This window comes from Nothoprocta perdicaria, unplaced genomic scaffold (genome assembly GCF_003342845.1).
Source record: "Nothoprocta perdicaria isolate Ctin4 unplaced genomic scaffold, notPer1 scaffold_56, whole genome shotgun sequence".
Lineage (NCBI taxonomy): Eukaryota > Metazoa > Chordata > Aves > Tinamiformes > Tinamidae > Nothoprocta > Nothoprocta perdicaria.
The window spans coordinates 3,126,185-3,152,195 of NW_020455821.1; the positions used below are offsets into that span (position 1 = coordinate 3,126,185).

General features: G+C 42.7%; 1 protein-coding gene across 1 annotated transcript in view; it reads left to right on the plus strand.

Moving 5' to 3' along the window:
- Positions 1-17,280, plus strand: part of KIF26A (kinesin family member 26A) — a 94,106-nt gene extending 76,826 nt beyond the window's left edge. Inside the window, exons 6-15 of the mRNA XM_026048625.1 lie at positions 2,263-2,472; positions 4,179-4,272; positions 4,752-5,014; positions 5,271-5,454; positions 5,741-5,900; positions 7,567-7,729; positions 8,275-11,653; positions 14,021-14,211; positions 15,073-15,223; positions 15,811-17,280. Of these exons, the coding sequence (XP_025904410.1) occupies positions 2,263-2,472; positions 4,179-4,272; positions 4,752-5,014; positions 5,271-5,454; positions 5,741-5,900; positions 7,567-7,729; positions 8,275-11,653; positions 14,021-14,211; positions 15,073-15,223; positions 15,811-15,989 (4,974 nt within the window). The 3' untranslated portion in view covers positions 15,990-17,280. The remainder of the gene's footprint in view (positions 1-2,262; positions 2,473-4,178; positions 4,273-4,751; positions 5,015-5,270; positions 5,455-5,740; positions 5,901-7,566; positions 7,730-8,274; positions 11,654-14,020; positions 14,212-15,072; positions 15,224-15,810) is intronic.
- Positions 17,281-26,011: the final 8,731 nt, after the last annotated feature.

Sequence of the window (26,011 nt, forward strand, 5' to 3'; positions counted from 1 at the left end):
TGTTCTAAAAGGATAGATTTCAGTGATCTTTCCTTCTTGCAGTACTTCCGTGGGCATTTCCACTTTATTTCCATGGGAAGTCAGTGTCCAGCCCAGCATCATGAATAAAAGCGACACATTATAACCCTACAATTTCAGTTAGATAACCCTTAAACATTAATGGTCTGGATAATAAGATGAAATTATTACTTAGATTCAGATTTAGCTGGCATAGAAACTAGGTTTGAAGTGAATGTTTTGCTACACTGCAAATCAGTTTTTATATACAAAACCTTTTTTATATACAAAAAGGAGCTCCCTCCAGCCCCTTTTCTCTTCTGTCTTCCATTTCCCTTGAAAGCTCACTTTCCCTGGAAAAAAATGAATGTGACCTTTGATTCCTGGTAGGAGTTGGACTCTGATCCATTATGGGCAGAGCATTTAGTGTCCTCTATCTTCAGAGAGATGGGCTCAAAAAGCTAATTTGACATACGAGTTTTTTCTGGGGTGAAGCCATCTCGGTGTTAAGGGGAGCAACACTGATGGAGGTAACTCGCTGTTGAGGTCAGAAAGAAACCAATTTTCCTCTTACAGTAGCTCTGACTGTTATAATCTAATAATAGGTGTAAAAGAGAAAAGAAAGGACTTTTGAGACATGCTTTGAAAGCAGCATGTATTTTTAAACGCTTATTTTAATTGAGTGACCCTGAAGTGAGCATTTGTATTTGTGTATATATATATATATTTATTTATTTTGCCTGGGGAGAGTTATTTTTCCAAGCCCCTTGTTGGCATGTCAAGGTTGAGGTAATGCCRCACAAAGCTGCCTTCATGGAGCTTTAATGGGGAAACAGCCTTGAGCCTGTCACCTCCGATGCACTTTAGCTTTTGAAGGAGCCATTTCATTTATCTGAAGGTTCATGTACTTTCTGAGATGATATTTTCATATTCATATCAGTACTCAAAATGAGAGAAAGAAAAGTGCTGAAATCAGGGGACTGCTTGAGTCAATGGGTTGGAAGAATTTGGTGCTACCTTTGGTGGAGCCTCTTGTTGGTTGGAGGGGCTGGTTGTTTCTTAACCCCCCTCTTTGAAAAAAAGKGGGGGGAAGTTTTTATGGATCCTTTTCTGGAAAGTGTTTCCTGTGACAGTGCTTGACAACCATGCAGGGATGCTRTTGAAAAGGGGGATCTTTCTCCATCACAAATCCATGCTTTCCAACCTGGCTTCCTGTGCAACGTGCAACTCCGTGCAGTCTGCAGCACACTCTGTGCTTGCGGGATTTGCCCAGCACGTTTGGGTTTGCTCTTGGCCACAGCAGTGAATTACATCTCCTGAACCTCGTCCCAGTACAGAATTGAAGATCTGCAAAGTGATTCCYTGCGCCTGGAATAGCCATTTACTTCAGTGCCAGGTTCATAAAATAYGTTGGTTCTGACCTGGAGCATTTCATAAGGATGAATGGTCATAAGTGGGTGTGAGACACTGTCCCACACAGTTTTCCAAAACAAGAGCGTGATTTCCAAGCGGCCAAAGGAAGCAGATGTGCAGCCCTCGCTGAACTTCAGTCCACTCGCCTGGCTTCCGTAGGCGGCTCTGGAAATCACAGCCCATGTGTCTGAGCTCTCTAAAAATACTGTCTCGAAAKGCCACGTGTAGGAAACGAGCAGTAGCAGCACTGCCACAGCAACAAACGTTGTGAGTGGTTTGTTTTCCGGCTTCGGGACTTGTAATTTGTTTTGTCTCCCTTCCTTGCGACTCCCATAAATCCTCAGTTAACCACCAAGAGCCTAACGGTGACAGTGTAAATGCACCTGCCTGCCTGGGAAGGCTATCAGAGAAGCAGTTTTTTGGGAGAAGAATGTGAGCAAGGAATTGAACGTTTCCAGACTTGATTCTGTGTGAATGTGCCCGCTCTCTGAGCTTTTTCGAATGAACAGCTTGTATGTTTGGTCACATTAAATATATGAAAGGTAGGAGGGTAAAGTTTCCTTTTCTTTAGGTACAGTAATGCACCTACACTTTATACTCACAGCTCAAGTATTTAGAAATTGAAATAGAAAAATTGCAGAAGAGTTAMCTGGAGTTAACAAAAGCGTGCCTTTAAAAGTGATTTCAGTGCAGACCCCAGGGTGGAAGCCGGTCTGGAAAATCTGGCTCTGGTTCTCTGACACACCTGAATATTACAAATGATCCTGTCTTGGGAGGGGAGGGGGTTTGGGAGGAATGCTCTGCGTGTGTAGCTGGGAACTAAAATTGTCAATTCCTTCTAAATATTTGCAGGTGAAGGTGATGGTGAGGATTTGTCCCTCTCAAGGAGCACATGAAACATCTGAATCCATGTCCTTCCTAAAGGTAGACCCACGAAAAAAGCAAATCACACTTTACGATCCAGCTACAAGTGGACCTTCCAACCTAGGTCACAGGAGGGGCGTCGTCGCTGTCCCAAAGATGTTTGCCTTTGATGCAGTATTCCCCCAGGATGCTTCCCAGGTACCGCAGAAAYTCGCACTAACCTCCTGAGTCTTCTCACGGCCACTGCATTTGATTGCCTGAAGAGCCATGTTTCTGGGGAATTTTGAATGAGTTGCCTTAATGCTTGGGGAAAAAAACAGTAATTAATAGACAAGTGGATAAATTCTTACATTTTCAGTTTAGCTGAGATGTAAAATTAAGGAGCAATAGCTGGGGAGATGGATTTGCTGACTGAATTATCTTCCTGCATTTTCTCTTGTTACTGAAAAACACAGAGCCAATATGAAATGCAGTTTTCCATTCAGCAGAGTTTTAACCCTTGTGGTGTCACTGAAATGAAGTCCTTCCCCCGACTTCCAATGGGAATGAGCTTGTGCTTAAAGTTAACCTAAATGCCATTGTTAGAGATATAGATCACCCCATGGGATTGCTATACTGAAGCAAATGGGTAGCTTTTGTATTTTCCTTTCCTTCCCCAGTTTGTTTATGCTGTGTATTTGGCCAATTCTTTTATCTTGATCATGGTGCTGATGGTGCATGTCTTTCTCTTGCCTTGCAAGAGGGTRTATTTACTGGATGGCTAAAATTCCCTTCCAAGCAAAATCAGGATGCAGGAAAAAAAAAAAATCATACAGTGGCTTTAAAAAGGGAACAAGTCAAGCAGAGTGTGGAAAGCCACTTCAGGTTTCAGCTGCCTGGAAAAAAAAGGGTTGGTCAAAGAAAAATAAAACATTCGAGGTGAAAATGGTCTGTTAAAGTTGATAAAGCAAGACAAGATCAAGTTCAGAAACCCATAATTTAGTCTTCTACTCTTTGTTTTCTTCTTGGCTCCCAAATCTGATACCCTGGAGATGTCTTTTGGTCTGGAACTGGACGTGGCTGTTTCTTACCCTTGCTGAAGATTCTTTGCCAGTCTGGGTACAAGGTGGCCCATGGCAGCCTGCAGCTGTGCTGGTTTTGACACCAGTCTGCTAAGTTTTTGACTCCAGTGTGGGCTGGGCTCTTTCAGGTTCTTGTGATGGGCCCTTCCAAGGGCCTGTTCGTGGTGTGTCTGCGTGATGCCAGGCAGCACAGGGACATTTGTGCGGGTGTCATTGCTCAGGACACGYGTTCCGCTGTGCACCAGCAAACAGAGCCTCATCATTTCACTGCAGTTGCTTATTTTTCTCCCYGGCCCCATTACCATTCTTAATATACCCTATTGTATTTGAAACTTTTCATAGACATGGCTTTAGTACACTCAGGTATTGTAGCAAGTTCTCTTTACTGACAATGATGTTTCCCTTAGAAAGGGAAAATGTGATAGTGTGAAATCCTGTTTAAGGATCTTAATGCATTTTCTCCAGTATGAATGTCTTTTTAATTTCTGCGAGCACTCTTGAGTAGCTTAATTTCAATGGAGTTGCTACTATTGCTGAAAAACCCTTGGCTAAGCTATTATACCAGYAGGAAGCCTGTTTGGATAGCATTCAGTTTGCTGCATTAGTCTTAGAATCAATATTGCAGGAGAATTGGTTTAATAGAATTGAAAACTATTTTAGGCTATAGTAGCAGATTGTATTATTTTTTAAAGTAGCATAGTTACTAAAATAATGCAACTGACACAGTAAACATGGGGAGTATTGTGCCTCAGAAAATCTAAGTCATTCTTTTCATGTAGAAGAATAGCAAAACCCGTAGCAATGTATGTTCCKTTTCTTATTTGTCTCCAATCTTTCTTTCAGGCGGAGGTATGCTCTGGAACAGTAGCAGAAGTAATCCAGTCTGTTGTGAATGGTGCAGATGGCTGCATATTTTGCTTTGGTCATGTCAAGCTTGGTGAGCTCCCAAATTCGTTACAGTTAATTACTATGTCAGCCTGGTAATTACATGCTGTCAGCTTCTGGAACAATAAACCTGGAGTATATGAATAGATTAGAATTTCTTTTTAATTAGATTTGCAAACTTATCGTGGTTTATTTCTACACAAAGATTGTAAGTTTTAATTTGTAAAGGTAAAATGTAGCATCAGATTGGTTTATTCAGGAGCAAGTTTCTATAGGTGTATTGTGATGAAAATCTAAAAAATCAGATATTCTTAAAATTCAATTTGTTTTGGATTTTGGTTACAAAAATGGCAAAGCTAATTGAATAAATAGTAATGGATTAATAGTGGAATACTTTGCATTTTTGCATGTTACTTCCCGTTATCTTTGCAGCACATGTCATCACATAGAGTGTGCAGTGGTGATAGCATGAAGTGAAACTCCTTTGTGCATGAAAGGTGAATTAAGTTCACTTCTGTCTTTCCATTCTAGGAAAATCTTACACCATGATTGGAAAAGATAATTCCACACAAAGCCTTGGTGTCATTCCCTGTGCAATTTCTTGGCTGTTCAAATTAATCAATGAACGTAAAGAAAAAACTGGGACTCGTTTCTCTATTAGAGTATCTGCTGTGGAGATCAGTGGCAAAGATGAAAACCTGAAGGATTTGTTGGCTGAAGTAGCCACTGGCAGCCTTCAGGATGGCCAGTCTCCCGGGGTTTATCTGAGAGAAGATCCAATATGTGGAACCCAGGTACAGTGCATATCACAACACAGATTTTGAGCCTGACTTTCTTCCGCCTTTTATTTCCTTTTATCTGACTACAATTACAACAACTTTTGAGACGGTAAAAAAAGAAAAGCTTTTAATTTGTAAGCCCTGCTTTCATGGTGTACGTATTTGTTTCTTGGAATGCCCCAGAGATTTAGCCATTTCAGTAAAAAAAAAAAAAAAAAAAAAAAAAAAGATACCCTTGTACTAATTAATCATTTTCTTGTTTATATTCAAGCTCCAAAACCAAAGTGAGCTAAGAGCCCCGACAGCAGAGAAAGCTGCCTTTTTCCTTGATGCTGCAATTGCTGCCAGAAGTACCAGCAGACCCGAATGTGAGGAAGAAGATAGGAGGAATTCACATATGCTCTTCACTCTGCACATATACCAGTATCGCATGGAGAAGAGTGGCAAAGGAGGAAGTATGAATTATTTTCTCAAATTGCTTGTTTTTCAGTGACTTGGTGTGRGGTTGCTTTAATAATAATTTGCAATAAACTTACAAAGAAAAAATGAGGTGAACCCTCAAGCCAGTCAACTTTGGTAGCTGTAGCTAATATCTGGCTTCCCCGACATTAATATTTAATTTGGGCATTATCCCATGCTGCATTCATTACTTCCCTCATTTGAATGTGTGTTGAATACTCAGTCTGGTGTGGGTCCCTGCAACCATGTGATATGCAACTGTTGTTCCCCTTATTGTTTTAGTGTCTGGAGGACGCAGCCGCTTGCATCTCATCGATCTAGGGAGCTGTGAAAAAGTGCTGAGCAAGACCCGAGATGGAGGAGGCTCTCTGTGTTTGTCTCTCTCTGCCCTGGGCAATGTAATTTTGGCCTTAATTAATGGTGCTAAGCATGTGCCATATAAGTAAGTGAATTATTGCATGCATTACCTTCAATATGTGGCTGGTGTTACGGGAACAATGAATTGCATCAACAGTGCACTCTTCATATAACTGGAATTTAAAGAAAGTTTGATCAGAAAGGGATCGGTGGTCTTTCAGGATCACTTATGATTGTATTGTATGTTTTTAAATTGTATGTTTTTAAAGGCCCCATAGTAACAAAAAATTCTTATTCAGCTGACTAAAAAACCTATGGATACTGTCATATACTTAATTTGGGTGAAAATGTGTGTTGAGGAGGGACTGGTGGTTTGAAAAATAGGGAAATTGTCAAAATGGTTTCTTTTCTCCTTCCTCCTCTCTTTCTCCGGGTTTGGGAGACCAGTCTCAGACAGCTGGATAAATGTAGTGAATATTTTCATTTAAAAATCATAGGATTTTTTATCCCCTAATTATTATCCCCTAATTCTGTTAAAAATTCAGAAAATACCAAAGAGCTATATGAAATATTGTTATCAAAGAGCTGTTGATCAGTATAGCTATTTGAGCAATACACATACTAATGTTTTCAGGTATTATGCTGTGTTATTCACTAGCATGCTGTACTTCAAAAGTGAACATGTAGATGTATTGCTTTTTGGGAGTGTGCTTGACAGTAATATGTCAAAGACACCTGTGAGGAGCCCAGCCTGAAGACAGCATCCTCATTGTAAACCCCTCTACGGAACTTGGCTTGCAATACKAAAAATTTAATTGCTGCTTGTCTTGATGCATTAGGACTTAATGCCTTCATTATCAATCATGTCATTTCACATATTTATCTAGTGCGGCATCTCAAACAGGTGTCCTGTCCTTGTGTTTGAGGCAGAAAATAGCTATTTTTCTCAGGCTATTTGCTCGGTTTTTTGGTGGAGCAGAGCATGGGTGGGTGCTTAGAAGAAAGAAGGGCAGTTCCTCAGTAGTGATCCCTTTGTCACCTGAGCTGGTCRGGGGAGCAGAGACACAGTGACAGTTCCCATGTGTGCGGGCCAGCTCAGAGAAATGGGCACGAGCAGCTGCCAGGGTGCGGAGGGGTCTCTGCTGGAGACATGTCTTGGGGCACAGCTACGTGCAACAAAGGACTTCTTACTTCTGCTGTCCGTAGATAAGGACTCGCATCACTGGGGAAGCCTTCAGAGAGGACAGTCAGCAGGAATAAAGGAAACTACATTAGTTGGGATGGAGCTGATAATGTATTTCTGATATCTAACAACATGTTTGTTTAGGACCTTTTCATCATTTCTGTTAACTTTTCTTCATATCAGAATTGTTCGCGTATAGCTCTCAGGGCTCATATTTGCAGAGACCAAGTCTGCCCAGATAAAAATCTAGCACTCGTGCTGTTTGGGTAACCTGAGCTAAGCCTGAGATAACTGAGCTAGAATAATATCATTTTAGAATTGTCTAAGTAACAAATAAAATGACTTGTCATATTGCAACTACAAATGTGGATAAATTAACAGAATAATGGCATCTTTGTATGGTACATTTAAACATGCTTTAAATATGGCCAATAGCAGCATATTTCTCATCTGTGTGTACACATACATGCATATATCATATGATAATGAATGCACAATATGTGGTGCAAAAATCGGCAAAAGATGGTAATTTCTTGAAACCAACCTGGTGTTCTGATTTGTTACACAGGGACAACAAGTTGACCATGTTGTTGAGGGAGTCACTTGGGAACATCAACTGCAGAACAACCATGATTGCGCATATTTCTGACTCCCCAGCCAATTATGCAGAAACTCTCACAACCATTCAGCTTGCATCGCGAATCCACCGAATGAGAAAGAAAAAATCCAAGGTGGGTGCACAAACAAGCTGCAATTAATTCATTTGAAAATGAGTTTTCTTAACCCCGTGGTGGGGGAACGTGGGATTTCTCGGCAGAGGGAAGTAATACAAAATGCGTGAAAGCTCAGGAGAGAACTTGACAAATGGCTTGGCACAGAGCCATTATCCCTCCTCTTGATCATTAAGCCTGAAATTCTCTTTCTTTTTGTTGCAAACACGTATTCTTTCATTGATTATATGTGGAACTATTGCAAAGGCTTCAATGTGTGTTAATTAAAAACCCATAAGAAAAGACAAGAAAACTGACGAAGAGAAGTCAATGTGTAATATTTAATGAAAATTTTCTGAAAAGGTGTGATTGCTACATTACTCTAGATATAGTAAAGTGTGTGTAGCATGACATTGTTATTCTGATTCACACTAACATCTTGCACTAGATGTGCTTATGACTGTGCATGCAAAGCTCAGTATATTGGATACAAATGGATTGCACGTCCATTTAATTACATACAGGTACCTCACTATTGATAACTCCTTCGTGTTGATCATTTGCAGTATGCATCCAGCTCATCTGGAGGAGAGAGTTCATGTGAAGAAGGACATGTCCGAAGACCACCCCATTTGCGACCATTTCACCCACGAACTGTTGCCCTTGACCCTGACCTTCCTGTGCTGAGCATATCTAGTGATCCTGATTACTCCTCYAGCAGTGAACAGTCTTGTGATACTGTCATTTATGTTGGTCCCAATGGTGCAGCTTTGTCTGACAGGGAATTGACAGATAATGAAGGCCCCCCAGAGTTTGTTCCCATAATCCCGTCCCTAAACAAAAAGAGAAGTAAGGACAATTCTGCTCTTGGTAGAAGTTCTGACAAGGATCATTTTAAATGCAACACTTTTGCTGAATTGCAAGAACGGTTAGAGTGCATTGATGGAAGTGAGGAACCCATCAAATTCGCCTGTGGAGAAAACTCTGTTTTGTCTAGTTGTAGTCCAGTCCATGGAGGTACAGAAAATGCACAGACCAAACTGATAAAGGAGAARATGTCTTCTCCTTCCGGAGGATTTAAGAAACCAGTTCCACCAGAAACTGCATCTCYGAAAAAAGGATATAACCTTCCTTTCCAGGCTGTTATGCCAAGGAAYGGCAATTGTCATGAAAAGAGTGCACCCCACTTCAGAGCAGAGTATTCCAAGCAGCAGAGCAAAGCTGATGGCAAAATAATAGACTCGGTACTGGAGGGAGAACAAGAGAGACACACAGTCACAGATTCTCCAAAGTCCTCAGTGGGTAGCTCTTCAAGGAGTCACGAGCAGAATAAATGCCCAGCCGAACCTGTCATTAAAGAAAAGTCCTCATATGTGAAGAGACCCTTGCCGAGCCCAGCACCGCCCCCTCCACAGCAGAAAGAGCAAGTGCTGAGCCCCAAGGCCGAGAGTTCAGAGTTGGACAACAGCAATGCAGTTCGGACTCCTCCCGTGGGGATGAGYAAGCAGATGGCCAACAAACCTGAGCAAAACCCACCAGGAACCACGTTTCTGGTTGGCAGCAACACCCAGAACCAGTCAGGTGCTATAGAGGTACACAGCTTCCGGTCAGCGTTCAGAGGGAAGTGCTTTGATCGGGATATTTTGACCACCACGGTGACTTTGCAGCAGCCTGTAGAGCTGAATGGAGAGGATGAACTTGTTTTCACGGTGGTGGAAGAACTGTCYATTAGTGGGATTTTAGATAATGGAAGACCTTCCAGTATCATTAGCTTTAACAGCGACTGCTCCCTTCAGGCCCTTGCTTCAGGCTCCAGGCCRGTTAGCATTATCAGCAGCATAAATGATGAGTTTGATGCTTATACCTCACAGGAAAGTTCTACTGGTGTAAATATTGATATTGTTGTGCCCTTTGCTAAGGATCCCTTTTCCAGCAGCAGACGCTCCTCCATCAGTTCATGGCTTAGCGAAGTCAGCATCTGTACAATTGAAAGTGATGGAGCACATTCTGGTGACAGTTTTGTTGCACAGTCATCTTACAGCTGTAATAAGTCTGAGGAACCATTCAACTTGGATTCACCTAATGTACCACTGAAAAGTGCTCTGAATGACAGTGGGTTTTGCTTCTCTGAGCTGGAGAGTGAGAGCATGAGTTCCAGTAAGCTGTCCTCAGGCATCAGCAAAAACCCCCACACCCCAGAAACTACCAAAGCATCTCAGATAAAAAGTGCTTTTTGTGTCACTGATCAGCCCCTAAGAATAAAATCTATTAATTCTCGGGATACGCCTGTGATAGAAACCATACATTCTAGTCTTCCTAGGAAAACAAAAACTACCTCGTCTGCAATCCACCATAATACTGTCCTCAGCTATAAAGAGCTGCAGAATCCACATTGTATATTTGAAGATCCCTGGCTCTTGCGCACGGATAATCAGTTGGAAACAAACCCGGCAGACTCAATGCTGTCTCCAAAATCTCACACATTTGGTACTGATCAGCAGCCAGSAAAGGCTGCCCAGTATTTCAGCCCRGCATCCAGGCCAACTAAGTCGCAGACTATGCTAGCCTGTTCTCAGAGAGTTGTGGATGGTTGCGAAATGGCCTGCAAATCTTCCAGTGGAGCTGCAAAGAAGTCAGAAACTCCGATGAAGATGCCCCAGCTGAAGAGAGGAGCCACCACGCTGGGCGTGATGCCAGTACCACACACTAACAGTACTTTCTCAGAGGCTACGACCAGAGGGAATCTGGATGCTCCCTTGGCAGCTGGCAGCTTGAAATCGTCACTGGGAAAGAAAAGCACACCCCAGAAGTCAAGCCTGCTACCTAGGCCAGGGGGGCCAACACCTCCAACACCTCCCGTGCGCAAATCAAGCCTGGAACAGAAACCAGTTGGTCTGGGTAATGGTGGGGGAAAAGCTGTAGGCCTGGACTTTGTCAGAGCTCTCACGCCAAAGGCTGAAGATGAAGCAGATTTGCGGTTAAAAGCCGGGTCTTGTGTTCCCGAAAGTGCCAGCAGTAAACTGAACCTGAAGGGCGATCACTCTTTGCCTAAGATGACCTCAAGTTTGAAGACAAAGGCATCAAAGAGCGAAGCTGTCCACCGCTACGGGAGTCACATGTCCTTGGAACGGTGCGACAGCCTGACATCCGTAGGGTCCAAAGCAAGCATGGCAAGGGAAAATGTGAGTGCTAACAACAGCAGGACAGGGCGCTCYGTCCCGAGGCTGGGGGTCCCTCCTGTTGCCGCTAGTGTGACCTTACCACAGTCCTTCACTACCGCTGTGCCCTGTAAGAACAGCCAAGCCAAAAGCACAACCAACCCCAAGGTCCAAGCCAATGGGAATAAAAACCGGAACCTCTCCACCAGCGGCTCAAAGTCGCTCAGTTCCTCGGTCAAGTCCCTGGCCCAGCCCGTTGGGAAGGGCTCCAGCACGGCCCCGGGCGGCAAGGCGGCCCCCCGCTCCGTGCAGGCGGTCAGCAGCAAGCCAGGCCGAGGAACCATCATGGGCACCAAGCAGGCCATGCGGGCGGCCAACAGCCGCGTCAACGAGCTGGTGTCGGGCGGCTCCGCCAAGATGGGGCATTTCCGAGGCTCCACAGACTCGGACAGCGGCAACGACAGCGGCATCAACCTCAGTGACGAGAAGTCCCCGCTGCCGGTGCTGCCGTCTCCTTACAGCAAGATCACGGCGCCCCGCAGGCCCCAGCGGTACAGCAGCGGCCACGGCAGCGACAACAGCAGCGTCCTGAGCGGGGAGCTGCCGCCGGCCATGGGCAGGACAGCTCTTTTCTACCACAGCGGGGGCAGCAGCGGCTACGAGAGCATGATTCGGGACAGCGAAGCGACGGGCAGCGCCTCCTCGGCGCACGACTCCATGAGCGAGAGCGGCATGTCCTCACCGGGCCGCATGAGGAGCCTCAAGTCCCCCAAGAAGAGATCGACAGGTAAGGAGCTTGAGCTGCCCAAAACATGGTGGAAACGTCCCTGGGGAGGTTGAGGGTGCCCCTGGCGGTGAGGACAAGGTGGTTTGGCTCAGAGGAAGGTGCTGTGCAGGGCTGGGTGCGCCTGCACGCATTGGAGGCACCCGCGTATGCAAGCACATGGGAGACTTGTCATTTATTTTACTTCAAAGCCGCCTGGCGGCTGCAGGTGTGACCCAGGTGCTGCGTCTCGGAGGGCAGGAAAAGCACAGAGCGCCCGGAGGCACCTCCAGCCTCCCTGCAAGGAGCAGAGCGCAGATGGCCGCGGGCAGTTGGGGAGCTCAGGGGACGGCGGGAGGACGTTTCTCCGTGGGGCATGGCAGGCCTGCCTGTGAACGTAGCGTCATGCAGCAGGGCTGGAAAACATGTTTTTTCTTTCCCCCCCCCTTTTTTTTTCCACATAAAGGAGAGCAGTGAAGGCCCTGGGACGATCTTGATGATTTTTTCTGAGTAAGGACTGTGGGTCTGCAAGCTGGGTAAAAAGTGARGAGAATGGCAGTAAGGAGAGGAAGAGCTGCTGTTGGCTAGACATTTAGGAAGGAATTTCAGTGAGACGGGCTGGGACTTCAGTTCAGAAATGGGGGAGCGGGTTTGAAGAAGAGGGTTTGTGAATCACTGAGGAATTAGCACTAGATTACCCAAAGGTAGGAGTTAAGAGAAAGAGAAGGTAAGATGTAGAAGGAAGGCTATATATACAGGATGCAGCAAAGCTTAGGTTAGTGCTACCAGCCAATTACAGAATCATTGTATTTTTATAGTGGTTTTGTGAGGAAATGTGTCTAGTGGACACACAGACTCTGGAAGCAACAGAAAACTTGGGAAGAATCACTTAAAAGAGGTGGCTCCCACTTCTGCACTGTGCTGAAGTAGACACGTCCAATTGCACCACACAAAGCATTGATGCAAAAGCCAAGACCCCCTTTGCTGGTCTCCAGTGCCTTTCTGTGCTGCTTTAACACTGTAAGTGCTGCTGTTTGTAGCCAGCTTCAGCATCAAGCTTGACTGAGTTGCTTCAGCAGATGATAAATCAGTTTGGAGACTTAGTGCAACATTTACTATAGTTTTCTTTCCATAAGACATCAACCTCTTATACCTTTCCTACAAATCAATATTAACAGCTGTATAAGCTACACACATATCGAGAAGGTATTGCCCATTGATGGGTTTGTATTTGTTTTTGCCCCGGAAATGCTTATAACGTGTTTAAAAATGACAACCTGTTTCTTTTTTTTTCCATAGAAATTGCTCTGGATCAGTAAATTATCTATTACTTTTTCAATGTTTTACACTTTGATGCACTAGCGTATTTTATACATGAAATGATCTTTCTTAGGAGCTTTGTTAAATATTTCTTGCCAGAAGGKTTTTGTGTAGACCCATTATTGACCTAAAATATATTGTCATCATTGTAAAGTGTTCGACATGTTCTTGGAGTAGCACAAATTGTCAAGCCATGTTGGAGACTTGCAGTCTCTGAACTGAAGGAAGCTTTCGAAGGGAAGCCCATCCTGGGGACAGAACTTACTTCCAGAAATGTCAGTGGAAACCATTACCAACACTTTCAAAGGACACAAGTCAATCTCTGCTTCAGGAAACTTGAATCCTAGCAGATGCATCATGGTGACAATTTGTTGCTTTGCARTGAGATTTTATGGCTCATAAACCTTGGAGCCATGCTATTTAGGAGTAGATGAGGTTATACTCACACCTTTGAGTGCTGTTGAGTGCAAATGGGCAGTGATATGTGGACATTAGAGGTGAGGCAAGTTGCAGCTTGGCTTGTTGCTGCCTTCTAAAGTGCCAAATACATCCTAATCCTACAAAGTAATTGAAAATTGCTGGTATTTAGCACCTTAAAGCATTGGTAGTGGTCCTGGAGGGAGTTGTTTGCTAACATTGTATTGTAATACAATGAGATCTTAGTAGTGGTACTTGATAGCCCAGATATCCTGGCTTGTTTTAGCAGGAGGAGAAGATGGATTTCCAGAGTCTTCTGCCATTATCAGTACTGGTTTGAAATCTCTTTGCTATCTTATTGCCAGAGCAAGGTAGCGAACACCATTACTGGCCACTGAAGAGAATATAATCCRGGCAGAATATTTTTGGAAGGGGAAAATAAAGAACTGATGCTCCAACATCTTTTAGAGAAGAACTGCTGCTCTTCCCATCAGTAAGCTAAGGGCAGCATACTTCATCAAGACAGTAATTTAGTTAGTAGCCTGAGTGTGTTTTACTAAGCATTGTAAGAATTTAGATCTTGGATTTGCTGCAGGACCTTCTGCAGTCTGTTAGTGCTCTGAGTCTGAGGAGGACTTGTCTTTTGTATTGCAGGTCTCCAGCGTCGCAGACTGATTCCTGCTCCACTGCCGGATGCTGCTTCCCTTGGTAGAAAACCCAGTGTCACTGGCCAATGGGTTGATCTACCACCTTTGCCAGGCACTTTGAAAGAGCCATTTGAAATTAAAGTTTATGAGATTGATGACGTGGAACGATTACAGCGACACAGACAAGAGGAAACTGAGGTCAGCATATATTWTACAAGACGTAAAGACAACTTGAATTACAGTATACAGGCAGAATCCTTGCTTGAATGTAGGAATGGTGTTCAGGAAATTGATTGCAATTAAAGTACTGTAATTATTAATTTTACAATTCATAGGTTGGGGTACCCTTAACACAGAAAATGAAAATGATTACTGCCTGAAATTAGTTGTGGTTAACATGAATGATGGTGTGAATGGAAGTTACCAACAAATACATTCTGAGAAGACTTCATAGTCTTAGCCAGCCTGTCTGGTGAAACCTTACAGCCTCTCTCAACTGTARGGTCATTAACTCTTTATGTAAATGGCAAGATTCTATTACATCAGGGATGTACTGAGTTTAATCTACTTGTAATTGGAAAACACTTTCACTAATTCTATTTTGGAGACCAGAATTCTGTGTTTTACTGATGCCTTTTTCCTGTCTCTTTCATAATAGCCTTTCCCGGATGTTGAGAAGGTAGGTTTAAGACGATCAAAATTCTTATGTCTTAGTAGTAAATGTAATTCATTATCATTAGGCCATGCTGTGCTACTGGAAAAAAAATCCTCTGAAAACAGGAGTACTAAAACAGAACATAGTAGAGATGTTTGCTAATTTAATAAAAGTGCAACAAATGCTGAAGTCATGTAGCATGTTGTTCCTCTAGATTAGAATCCATTAATGTACACTTCAAATAAAAAACAAAAACAAAACAAAAAAAAACCCCAAAAAACTCACAACCAAACCAAACAACCCACCTGCTAACAAGTGATGAGCTGGGAGCAATTAGTGTCAAACTGTCGGAGGTCAGTTCGTAACACACAAATTCATGAAATTGTCTTTCTATGTCTTAAAAGGGGCTGATGTATTTCCATACGAAGCTGAAGATACTAGAGAGGCGCCAGCAACGAATCAGAGAAGTGAAGGCAAAGCATGAACTTTTGAAGGAAGAGTTGGAAGAGACAAAGTGCAGGTTGATGATGGATCCGAATAAGTGGAAAGAAGACTGTAAGTCTTTTTACAAAAAAAAAAAAAAAAAAAAAAAAAGGCAATATCATCAGCATATGACTAATTTTAAGCATGTGACCAGTCCCACTGGCAAGTTGAGCACTTGCTTAGATTACTGGCTAAACTGAGCTCTGTGGCGGCATGAGCATTGCTGTGATAGAGGATTTGCTTTCAGTGATGAGCAGTACCAGGAATGAACAAAAAGCTCAAACAGGAGAGGAAGTAGAAACAATGCAGAGACTCACTGTGATTATTATAAATAATAAATATTTATATAACCTTTATAATCCACTACAGTGGCTTTTCCTTCTTTCTAAAGAAGGAAAAACTATTCCCATGTGCATGTTACAGGTGGAAAACTGAAGCATGAGATTTGTTCACAGATCGAGTACCATGCTTGACTGGAACTTCAAAGCAGAGTGTTGTTTCTGCTGAATACAGTGACGAGGCTCTGTAGTTCAACAGAATGAAATTGTGCTCCACATAATTTTCTCCCTTATGATGAGACACAAGTTGAATTTTGTCAGTAGAACAATGTTCTATGCTGAGCTGTTTCTCTTACCTACTTTTTTTTTTCTGGTTGACAGTTGAAGTGGATCCTGATCTTGATAAGGAGTCACAGGAGTATCTGGAGGCCCTGGAACAAGTGACAGAGGAACTGGAGCAGTGTGTTAATCTGTGCAAGTCGCACATCATGATAGTGACGTGTTTTGATATTGGAATGATATCAGATGTGCAAGATGGAGTAAGGGAAGTGGAGGTTTGAAGAGAGATTCTCAAGGGAGCGAAGGAAGTGAAGCTGAAGCGTCCGATCTGAGGAAGAAAAGAGAGCACAGAGTTGGAAAGTGAAGGAGGAAACGTGACGACTAAAGAGCAACAATGAATGTTGTAGGAGAATGAAACAGCTGAGGGATGGGAATGTTCATAAATCATTTGGTGCCTCAATGTGACCTGAACTGTACAAAGATAAAAGGAACAAATACTGCTTCTAACAGAGGGAAGCAAAGAAATTGAGAACAAGCCAAGACTTTAAAACAAACAAAAAAACAAACAATGGAAGTGCCTTTAAAGTTCATTTGATTTTCCTTTTTGTATTTGGTGCTAGAATTAAAGCCAGCAAACCTAAGCAGACCACAAAATGTATTCCTATGAAATATTTTATACTGTATAGTGTATTTATGACTATATGTAAAAAACAAACAACATTGTAGCAAAAGCAATAAGTAAATTATGTTTTCATACCTGAACTTGCCTTCTTGTTTCATAGAAAAGCTGTTTTATGTAGCAGATTAAAATTGTATTATAATTGTTTTCTTGGTTAGGGTTCAAGATATTTTTATGAGCATTTATCTATTGAAAAGTTGTATTATGGCATTTTGGAACAATTCTTTTACCTTCAGGTTTTGTATTGTTACTTTTTCAGATCAAAATAAAAGTTTGTTTTCCATTTTATATATACATATATAGATATATATTAACTGCTTACCTACTACTTTGGTTACTAACCTCACCTGTCACAGACCTGGTCTTTTTGGAGTCGTTAATGTGAGGAAGTCTGCAAAGGGCACTGTGCTTTGTTTTGTTTTATTTTGTTTTTTCCTCTCTGACTGCAGGAATTGAGAATTGCGTTTATTACCAAAACCATAAAACAAAGCAAAAAAAGAAACAAAAAGTTTTTTGTAAATGTTAAGTTAGGTCCATATTTTTATATAGTTTTGACTATAAATATAGCATTTGCATTTTGAACTTTTAAGACAAATAGTATATCTTTTTACAGTTTTTCTAAGGAAGGCAAACCCTCAGGATCAAGTTTATACATGCTGCATGAGATTTGTGCTTTTTTGAAGGAGGCCACTTCAGTGTGGGACTATTGATAAATTGTTGCCAAACGAATACTTTTGCAAAGGTTTGATAGTGTATGTAATACCGCATTTCATAACGAATCATATTTTCTGATCATCTTCCTTTTTATGGTTTTTTCAAATCCTTTGTACAAATATGTATTATAACAGCTTGCTTCAGTTTTTATCTGTGAATAAAAGATACATCTATTGTTATGATTGCTCCGTGCTACTTATGTGATTTTAGTGCTGCGAAGAGAGAAGATGGCCTGTGGTACAAAGTATTAAATGTCACATTATATTATCTCTTCGCCCAAGAGAGATAACTGTGAACTGAATTTTGGCATTAGTCATAATAAACCAATCGGGAAAGAGAGATGAAACACCAAAGGGTAAAATAAATAGCAATGATAATACTTATATTCTCTTAGCACTTCACAGAGTTTACAGAAAAAGGACCTGAGGCTCTGATACTTGTTCTCCCCAATGGAATTAAGCAATTAAAAACAGGGTTAGAAAGACAAGAAAACTTCAGGAACTGAATCAACCATCCATAGACAGGTCCATTATTCCAAGCCAGCAAGTTCATTTCTCTTCAACGCTGTTGCATTTGCTGGATAAAAGGTAGCTGTGCCCAGTCCTCATCTCCCACTGCTGCCAGCTGCTGTAACTCCAGGCAGATTTAATGTAAAGCTGTTGCCTGTAATGGTGTAATCTTGAGTATCTTCAAGGTATTTGGCTGAACAGTGTGTAACACATGATATTTTTCCTTCCCTCTTTCTCTTTTATGTGGCCCTTGGATGGTCCTGTTTCCTCAGCTGTCCTTGTTTCTGGAGTTCTGTTTGTGCCTCCTCACAGCAAGGGCTGTTAAAGAGAGAGTCCTGCCCCCAGATGTCAAAACTGAGGTGAATCCTGCCAAGGGAGCCACGTGCTGGCTCCTGCTTTGTCTGTCTGTGGTTTGCCCCAGGAATGGGGCACCTCAGGGTGCTGGTCAGTATTGCTGCTGCCCTGGGTTGTGTGCGTGGGGATGTGGAGGTCCTCCTGCTGATGCACCTGGTTGCCAGAAATATTCACAACCTTATCCATTCCTGTTTTATTTTGTGTACACATGGGAAGTCACAGATAATTCAATTCTGAAAAAAAAAAAAAAGTGTAATAGTTGTGATTTTTTTTTTTCAATGGACACAAGGTTTTTTTTTCCCCTTTTTTTTATGCTAAATGCTTCAGCCTCCTCTCAGAGATCTCAGTTATGTTCTCTCCTGGCAATATTTAAAGCATGTAAAATAAAAACGAAGCCACTAATAGCCCGCCCCATGTTATATGAACATGGCAATTGGMTGAAATGCTCAACTATACAATGTTTGTTGATCAGTCTTGCATTGTATGTTACTTTCTCCTTAATTTTAGCACTGGTTATGTTTTCCACGAAGTAGCAAAAGAGACATTTCAAAGCTGCTGGGTTACATGTCACTAGCATACAAATTAAATGCATTTAGCCTGTGGCTCAGGGGCACAAACAAGCCAGGGATACAAAATAAGGTGAGGCACTGGTGGATGAAATAACAGACTTGTTCTCTATGCAAATTTTATTTTTAATCTGTAGATGTAGAGAGTAAATTATCTTCCATATATCAAGAGAAGTTCTCAGATCTCATAATATTCCTTTTTAGTTACTTTTGCAATTCTATCCAGTTAAAATTTATACAAATATATGCTTAGCATATGATTCAAGTCTATTTTGCAAAAGACTTAATTATATAATGTTTTAAGTGATAATTTGCAAAGGAGGCTGGATGCCTTATTTCATTAATTTTCCACTGAGATTTAATGATTTAAGAAAGTCATTAAATCATACACTTGAGGAATTTATGTTTTTGAATTTGTTACGGTATCAAAATAAAAGCTTAAAAATGCAGCAGTGCTAGAGCACTGCAGGGATTGCTTTTTGCAGGACTTGTGCACACTGGAAAGGCCTCCATTTCTCCACGTGCTCCCAAACGCCCCCTTCCCTCCCCTGGCTGCAGATCTTCCCATGACATTTGTTCCTCCTCTTTCCTTGGGGAACACTTGCTGGGTCCCCTGGGGATTGAGGCTGCTGAGCAGGCTCACACCATGCTCAGCTCTCAGCAACAAGACCGAGTCCCCTCAAAGGTGCCCTATGTTTTGGACATGGCCTCCAGGCTTGGTTTTGGATATTCCTAACCAACAACCTAGTCCAAGTTATGGACTAGTAAATAAAGTTACTTCTGGAAACTYGGAATTTGCAAGCTTGGACAGAACAGTAGGTCAGTGCTTCTGAACTAACCTGTTCCAGCTCAGACATTTTTAGGACACCCTGAACTGCAGTTTCGAAACATCAGAACTAACAGAGAATGCAACAGAAATACGAGATTGATTGTTCTTTTTTCAGCATGTGGAAAGTGTTCCATTTATTTCTATTTCAAGACGCTTGTGTATTTTGTTCCTAGTTATAAACCCATGTTTTCCAGTCACTTGGATTTTATTTTTAAAGTTATGTGCGGAACATAATTCCACAGGCAGCTGTCCTATATTGTGGCTATAGGCAGGGTTTAAGGCAAAAATGTTAGCTATAAGATGAACCCTATATCAGATGTCCACATTGGACACAAATGGACTCAAATACAAAAATGAATGGTGTATATGGGCCCAAGCTTATTAGATCATTTAAGTACCTGGATAAACAAGTGAAAAAACATGGTTTATACCCAGCAAAACATTCCATTTTTGGCATATATCCCTCTGACTTGGATTTTGGTATTAACCGCTTTACCAGTGGTTCAGTGGAGCTTTGCTGACTTTCACGAGATGAAGATCCTGCTCAAAAAATATTTATCAGTGGTATTTGGGACAAAAGAAGCAATAAGTCTATTGACGTGCAATGATGAGTGTGAATTAGAAAGCAGAAATCGGTTCCCAGGCTGCTCCCATATGTAGCACTTCCYGGCTTCATGCAGAACTTGACTTACAGAAAGCTGTTTGTGAAATATGTAGAGTGAGAYATAACTCTTGACAGCGTAGATGTTTGGAGAGATTTATCACCAGACCTGCAGGGGACTGCCTGATGACAAGGAGTGTATGGCACTACTGTTACTTTACAACAGCTTACTTACTTAGGAACACAATATTTCACTTCTCATTTCCTAGGACTCTTCCCACAAGCCAAGGGAGCTGAGGGAACATGGTGCTGAGGAGGGAGATCCTTCAGAGCAAATGGCCACGCACCTCCCAGCAGCCTCATTTTCCCCGTCTCTTCAAGATCCTTTGCTTTCCACTGCTGCATTCAGCCTGAGATTGGATATTCCTGGGCTTATTCCTGCAGCTCCCAGGTGGGTGGGATGGGCGGCATTCCCTTGGCTAGAGGTCACCAGGGGGTGGACAGTAAAGGGATGCTCACATCTGAAACAGCCATTCCAAACAGCATTTCTCCCTGGTCTGCACTGTATTGGTGTTCATTGGTGTTGCKTTACTAGCTTAATTCACTTGGCTGTACGCTTGAGATTCATGTGTGCTCTAGAAAATAAAATCTTCCTCCAGTCCCCCTGGTAAGGAGCTTTCTCTTTGCTGCCTTTTGTTCTGCTGATTTGTCTTTGAAATGGCTGGACAGACCTGGCAAGGACCCACACAGGCAGCTTCATGCACCCACACGGCCTCATTCTGCARAGGYGGTTTTTGGTTTGTTTGCTTTGTTTTGTTTCATTTGTTATGTAACCATCTCTATGGGAACTTCCTAACAGGTTCCACAAAGAAACGCATCAGCTCACAACGTGCTGCCCAGTCTTCTCGGGATGGCTGGTGCAGCTCAGCCTCAATTTTGGAAACACAAGCCTGTCTTTTACCGAGACTAGACGGAGATGTGCTGTCGACCTCCAGAAGGGAAGCAGCAGCCATCAGCCAACTCCTGACAGGGCTGATGTTGCASCAGGCTGTGCATTATGTGGCCAGAAGGGCAAGGCCCTCAGCCTTGGGGTGCTGAGAGACCAGGCTCGTGCCCCGCGTTATCGGCCTCTCCTACGCGAGGGCACCCGGTCGCCGCTGACTCTGCCCTTCAGAGCAGCAGGGACCTAATCAAGTCTGCACAGCTCTTGCCACCGCTCACCTGACTGGACTTAAAACAGCTTTTAATTGATCTGACCTTGTGCAGGAACTACCTGTAGTGTCTCAATGTGCTGCGCTCTGGGAGGCACCTGCAGCGCTGCAGGGCACAGGCTGCAGAGAAACCAGCAGGATTTAGAAGTCTGGCCTTTGCCTGGAAAAACTGACTTTTAAACACTGGCTCACCTAGAGCTCTGCCTGYGTCTGTAACAGTGACACTCCACTTGTCAGCACCTGGCCGCTACACACTTACAAACGTCCCTAGTTTTGAAGGGTGCCACTCACATGGTTGTGCATTACCATTTAAATGAGTTATGTTTGTACCTAAAGGCTGCTGTCTCATGGGGMTAAGTGCTGTACAAACACAATTTTTAAAAATCTAAATAGGGTATTAAGGGGAAGGACAAAGTGTGTTTCCCTCCAAATGGTGCCTGTAACAGCTCCTAAAAACAAGTCTCTGGCCACGTCGCTTCCTGAGCGCTGAGGAGCCTCCCGCGCCCGTTGTCAAACCTCTCAGTTCTCAAAGTGAAGAAATGCCATTTACCTCGATGGCAGGAAATGAGAGAAAACAAAGCCTTCCCTTCAGCTTTTGGGAAAAGAAACACATAGAGAAAAATGTAATAATATATTCTCATTAAGAAGGAGRATGCCAGAGGCCAGACGGCATTTCTCCGCAGAAGCTGTGCAGGTACTAGGCAGATAAAAAGGGGTGACAAGAACCCAGCACAGGCATGTGCTGCCCCCCACAAAACTCTGTCTTTGGTCATATCATTGCTCAGCCTCCTCCCAGCTGAATCCTTTGCAAAGCTTTGATGCAGTAATTTCATAAAATGCTTTTGCAAATTCAGGTTTTCCCTGTTTATTCCGTTTTCCAGGCCTTATTTGGCTTTTGGGCATCTTCTGTTTTTCTTGCTGTGACTTTTTCAGGTGTCTCTCTTGGTCTCCAACTTGCTCATTGATATCTAAAGTGCTGTCACCTTTTCTTCCAGCTATTCATTGCTACTATTSCAGCTGTAAATGCACTTCACCATCAGGTGCTATGCAGGTTTTAAGTATGAATTACCCCTTGCCAGGACAACATATAGTGTAAGAAGTAAAGGGATGGTTGGTGAAGGAAAACAGTCTTGTAGAGTTCACATCTACGACTCATACACTTGAGCACTGGCAGTGCTGAGACCAGTGGGGTTATGCTGAGGATCATATCACAGTGCTGACAGGCCCAGCAGACACAYTTACTAGTGACCTTCAGGTATTACAGGTCGGGATTTGTTTGCTTGAAGACCTCTGAGCAACGCTTGTATTCAAATCGCACCTGAGAACTGCTCAGAGTTTTGTGCCATACCTTCATTACACTGTAGGTCTTAGAAATTAAGCTGTAATGATTACTAAATCCAAATTAAAAAGGTTGAAGCTTGAACTGTTAGGATTTTTTTTTAGATATTTTTAAGCAATTGTTGAATAATGCATATGCACCACATATTCTCCAAAGAGCTCCAGCAAGACAGCTACTCATTGGTATGGGATTTTTCTGGAACGTATCCAGTTGCCTGCTGAATGAACAGTAGCCTGTTGAATGTGGAAACCTACTGCTTTTCCTGGCTTACATGTTTGGAGCTTATTAAATTGTTTTATCAGCCACTCTTTAGAAAAATAAAAGCAATCAAAACAAAACAACGGATCATCAAACTAACATCAGGTACATTCCTAGGGTGCCCTGGACCTCTCCCCAGAAGACTGACGACTTTGGAAAAATTTATCTTCTTCATTCTAGACAATGATGCTACTTCATGGGCTTGTTCTTCATAGCGAGCTGATTGAACACAAACTAAGTTCTGAACTATTACCATAGAACTAAACTTCCATGATACCTTTTCCCATTCCTTTAAGACAGAAACTACTGGAAGGTATTTGAATTAACCACGTCAGGAAAGATTTCCAGATGTATTGGCAACACACTGACTGGTTTGCCATAGAGACTGAAGATCCCTTTTCACATGTATAAATTTTGAGTTGGAGAATTGTGTACTCCCTATATGTAACTCCCTATATCCCTATATGGATGTTATGGATGTGACATTTGAGCCTTTTATGCCATAAGATTACTTAATATGAGAGATATGCCTGTTTCTATTGGGAATATGGCCAGGGATCTCATCTTTGTACGTACCAGGCTGTTCCAGACCAGCCTTCCTCCCTGCAGCTGGGAATGCTGGAGGGCAGTCCCTGCCCTTCAGGGCCCATCCTCGTTAGCAACGTTAATAACCTATCTGAGAACGGGCACAGCCCTCTGACAGCACCACATACAAACTGGATATTGGGAACGGTTAGAAATGCTGCCTTCCATTCTCTCCCTTAGGAAAATGTGAATCCAATGTCACGGACTGCAAAAACCTCTATCTGGTTATATATACCCTTAATATGTATGAAGCAGCTAGTTAATAAGTTTCTAGCTGATGGTAAATGAGATCTCATAGGGTTGYTCCCAGGCTCTCTAGGACCCATACAAGTTGTGTGCATTTCAAGTGGCTTCCACTGAGCTGCYATCAGGAGCATGGAGCTCCTGATACTTCACTAGGTGTGATTTAACTGTAATCTCCCACAGCAATGGGCTGCACCAACAGTAGTTTTATTACTTGCATATAAGTTTAAAACGTGTCTATACTTTAATATAGGCAGCGTGGCTTTGTGTTTGCAGATGTGTTGAATCTGCCTTGCCTCTCTTGTGCTATCATTGCATCAGAGTGAAGGACTGAAACGTTTTGCCAGCCTGCAGTGCAGTGGCACATACCCATCTAAAGGACGTCTTGCTGCTTTCTATTTATGCAGTGTGTGYTTGTAGGAGAGCACCAGTGCACAACTGAGGAGCTTCCCTGGTTGATGGAAGCATTTGTGGTAACTAGACTATGATTCAAGTTCTCCTGCTAAGTCACAGTCTTTGGAAAGACACAGACCTTGTTTAAATAGTGTCCCTGATTTCAGACCCAGTGTGGCAGGGCTCTGTGGGTCACCTGGAGCCTTTCCAGCTTTTTTCCTGATTGCACCACAGAGGCTGTGCTTGTACCTTACAGCTTAATGTCAAAACGGRTGTTTCGTTACCATTAACATGTCTGAGATCGCAATCACTTCCATTGCCCGGAGCGAGGTGAGACCCGTGAAGAAATAACAGACCTCGCTGTGCATGAGGAGCAAGGAGTGGGAAGGCTGTCRTGGCTGTACACAGCAATTCTGCATTAGCAGAGAAAGGAGTGGAAGGAGAGGCCATGTGGAAGGATCCAGGTAGGGGCCAGCCAGCTTAACACAGCCCTGCAGTCTGCTGGCAACTCAGTGTACCCACCAACCCAACAAGAACCACAGACTTGCTCTGTGTGATAGTAAATTGCTATTTTTATTTTTTTTTTCCTTTCCTTTTCTAAGATTTGTTATGAATCACCAACAGCAGTAAGCCTTTTGCATCTCGGCAAACTTTTTTTTTTTTCAATTTTGTCCAGTCCTGAACTTGTTCAGAGGCCTTTGAATACAGAGACAGTAACAATTCGCTTTTTATGTTTGGTGTTTCAGACATGTTCTGACTGCATCACAAAATAATGATAGGAAAAATTGCGAAACAACTATAACAGATGAGAACCTGTGGCTATTAACCATCTCTGGTTAACAGAGTTCACTGTTCTTGCTTAGACYGGTGCCATTGCCACACATTGCAACAGCAGAAAATATTAATGCAAGAGAGCTTTGGCCCTTGGTTTGGGATTTGGGCTGTGCGTGGTGTCTGGCAATGGAAACAAACCAGCATGATGATTTCTTATCATTTTATTTTTATTTTATTTTTTTACCTTCCCTCTGTTTCCTCCTACTAATCCCAAGCTCCTGACAGCTTCCCTATGACAACACTGGCAGATGAAAGACAACATGGGCTGTGGTGCAGACTTACTCAGGTGTTGTCTGGCTGTCCAAGGGACTGTTCAATGTCTGACTTGCGCCCGCACTTTGCTCATGGAGGAGTTAATTTCCTCCTCTATCTCACTGCCAGTTTGCATGAAACCCCATGGGAACGTAATTACCACTGAGATTCCTGCCCTTCCTCAGATTTGTTTGATGTTGGACAGTGTTCTCCAGCTTGCTGGGGGTAATGGGGAGAGTGGTGAGACACACTGTGCCCTTGAATACAAATGGTTCAGCTTGGAGAAGCTCCTCTGCGCTGTAGGAATCTAAATAATTTGCTTTTAAAGCTCAGCATATTATTAAAAGAGAAAAATATATAATGAGGCTATGTACTCCTGAGAGTGATTCAGGGACTTCTAGCCCTAAACATGAGGTCTTCATCTGTAATGAGACACATTTGATAGAGATTTGCTTCTCTCTGTAAATAACTCATTTCTCAGCTTCTGGGAATGAATTGAGAGTAATTGAGAGAATATTGGTGCAGCTGGTAGATCTATGTTCAGTAGGGCTAGAAAAGCAGAAAATAACTGCAGCAGAATTTGCTTATGAGGATTTTTATAGCTCCAGATCCTGGTTACAGATTGCATAAGTGCCAATCTGGAAAAAGTACATTCAAGTGAATTTAGGTTGTCTAAACTTATACTAGCATGGGTGAAAACAGGATCAGGAGTCTGTTGGAAAGGGGGCTCACACACTGCCTTAACTCACCACACTAAGCACTCAGCTAATTTACAGGCCTCTTGCTCCTTCTTGAATGGTAGTGAATTAAGCAGAGGTGAAAACAATTCTAGCACATTTCTTCAGCTGCTGGCAATGTATGTAACTCCATTGTCCTTAATAAGGGCTGCTAATTTTACACCTGTTAAGGGCTTGATGAAGAGCGGTTTGGCAGGGC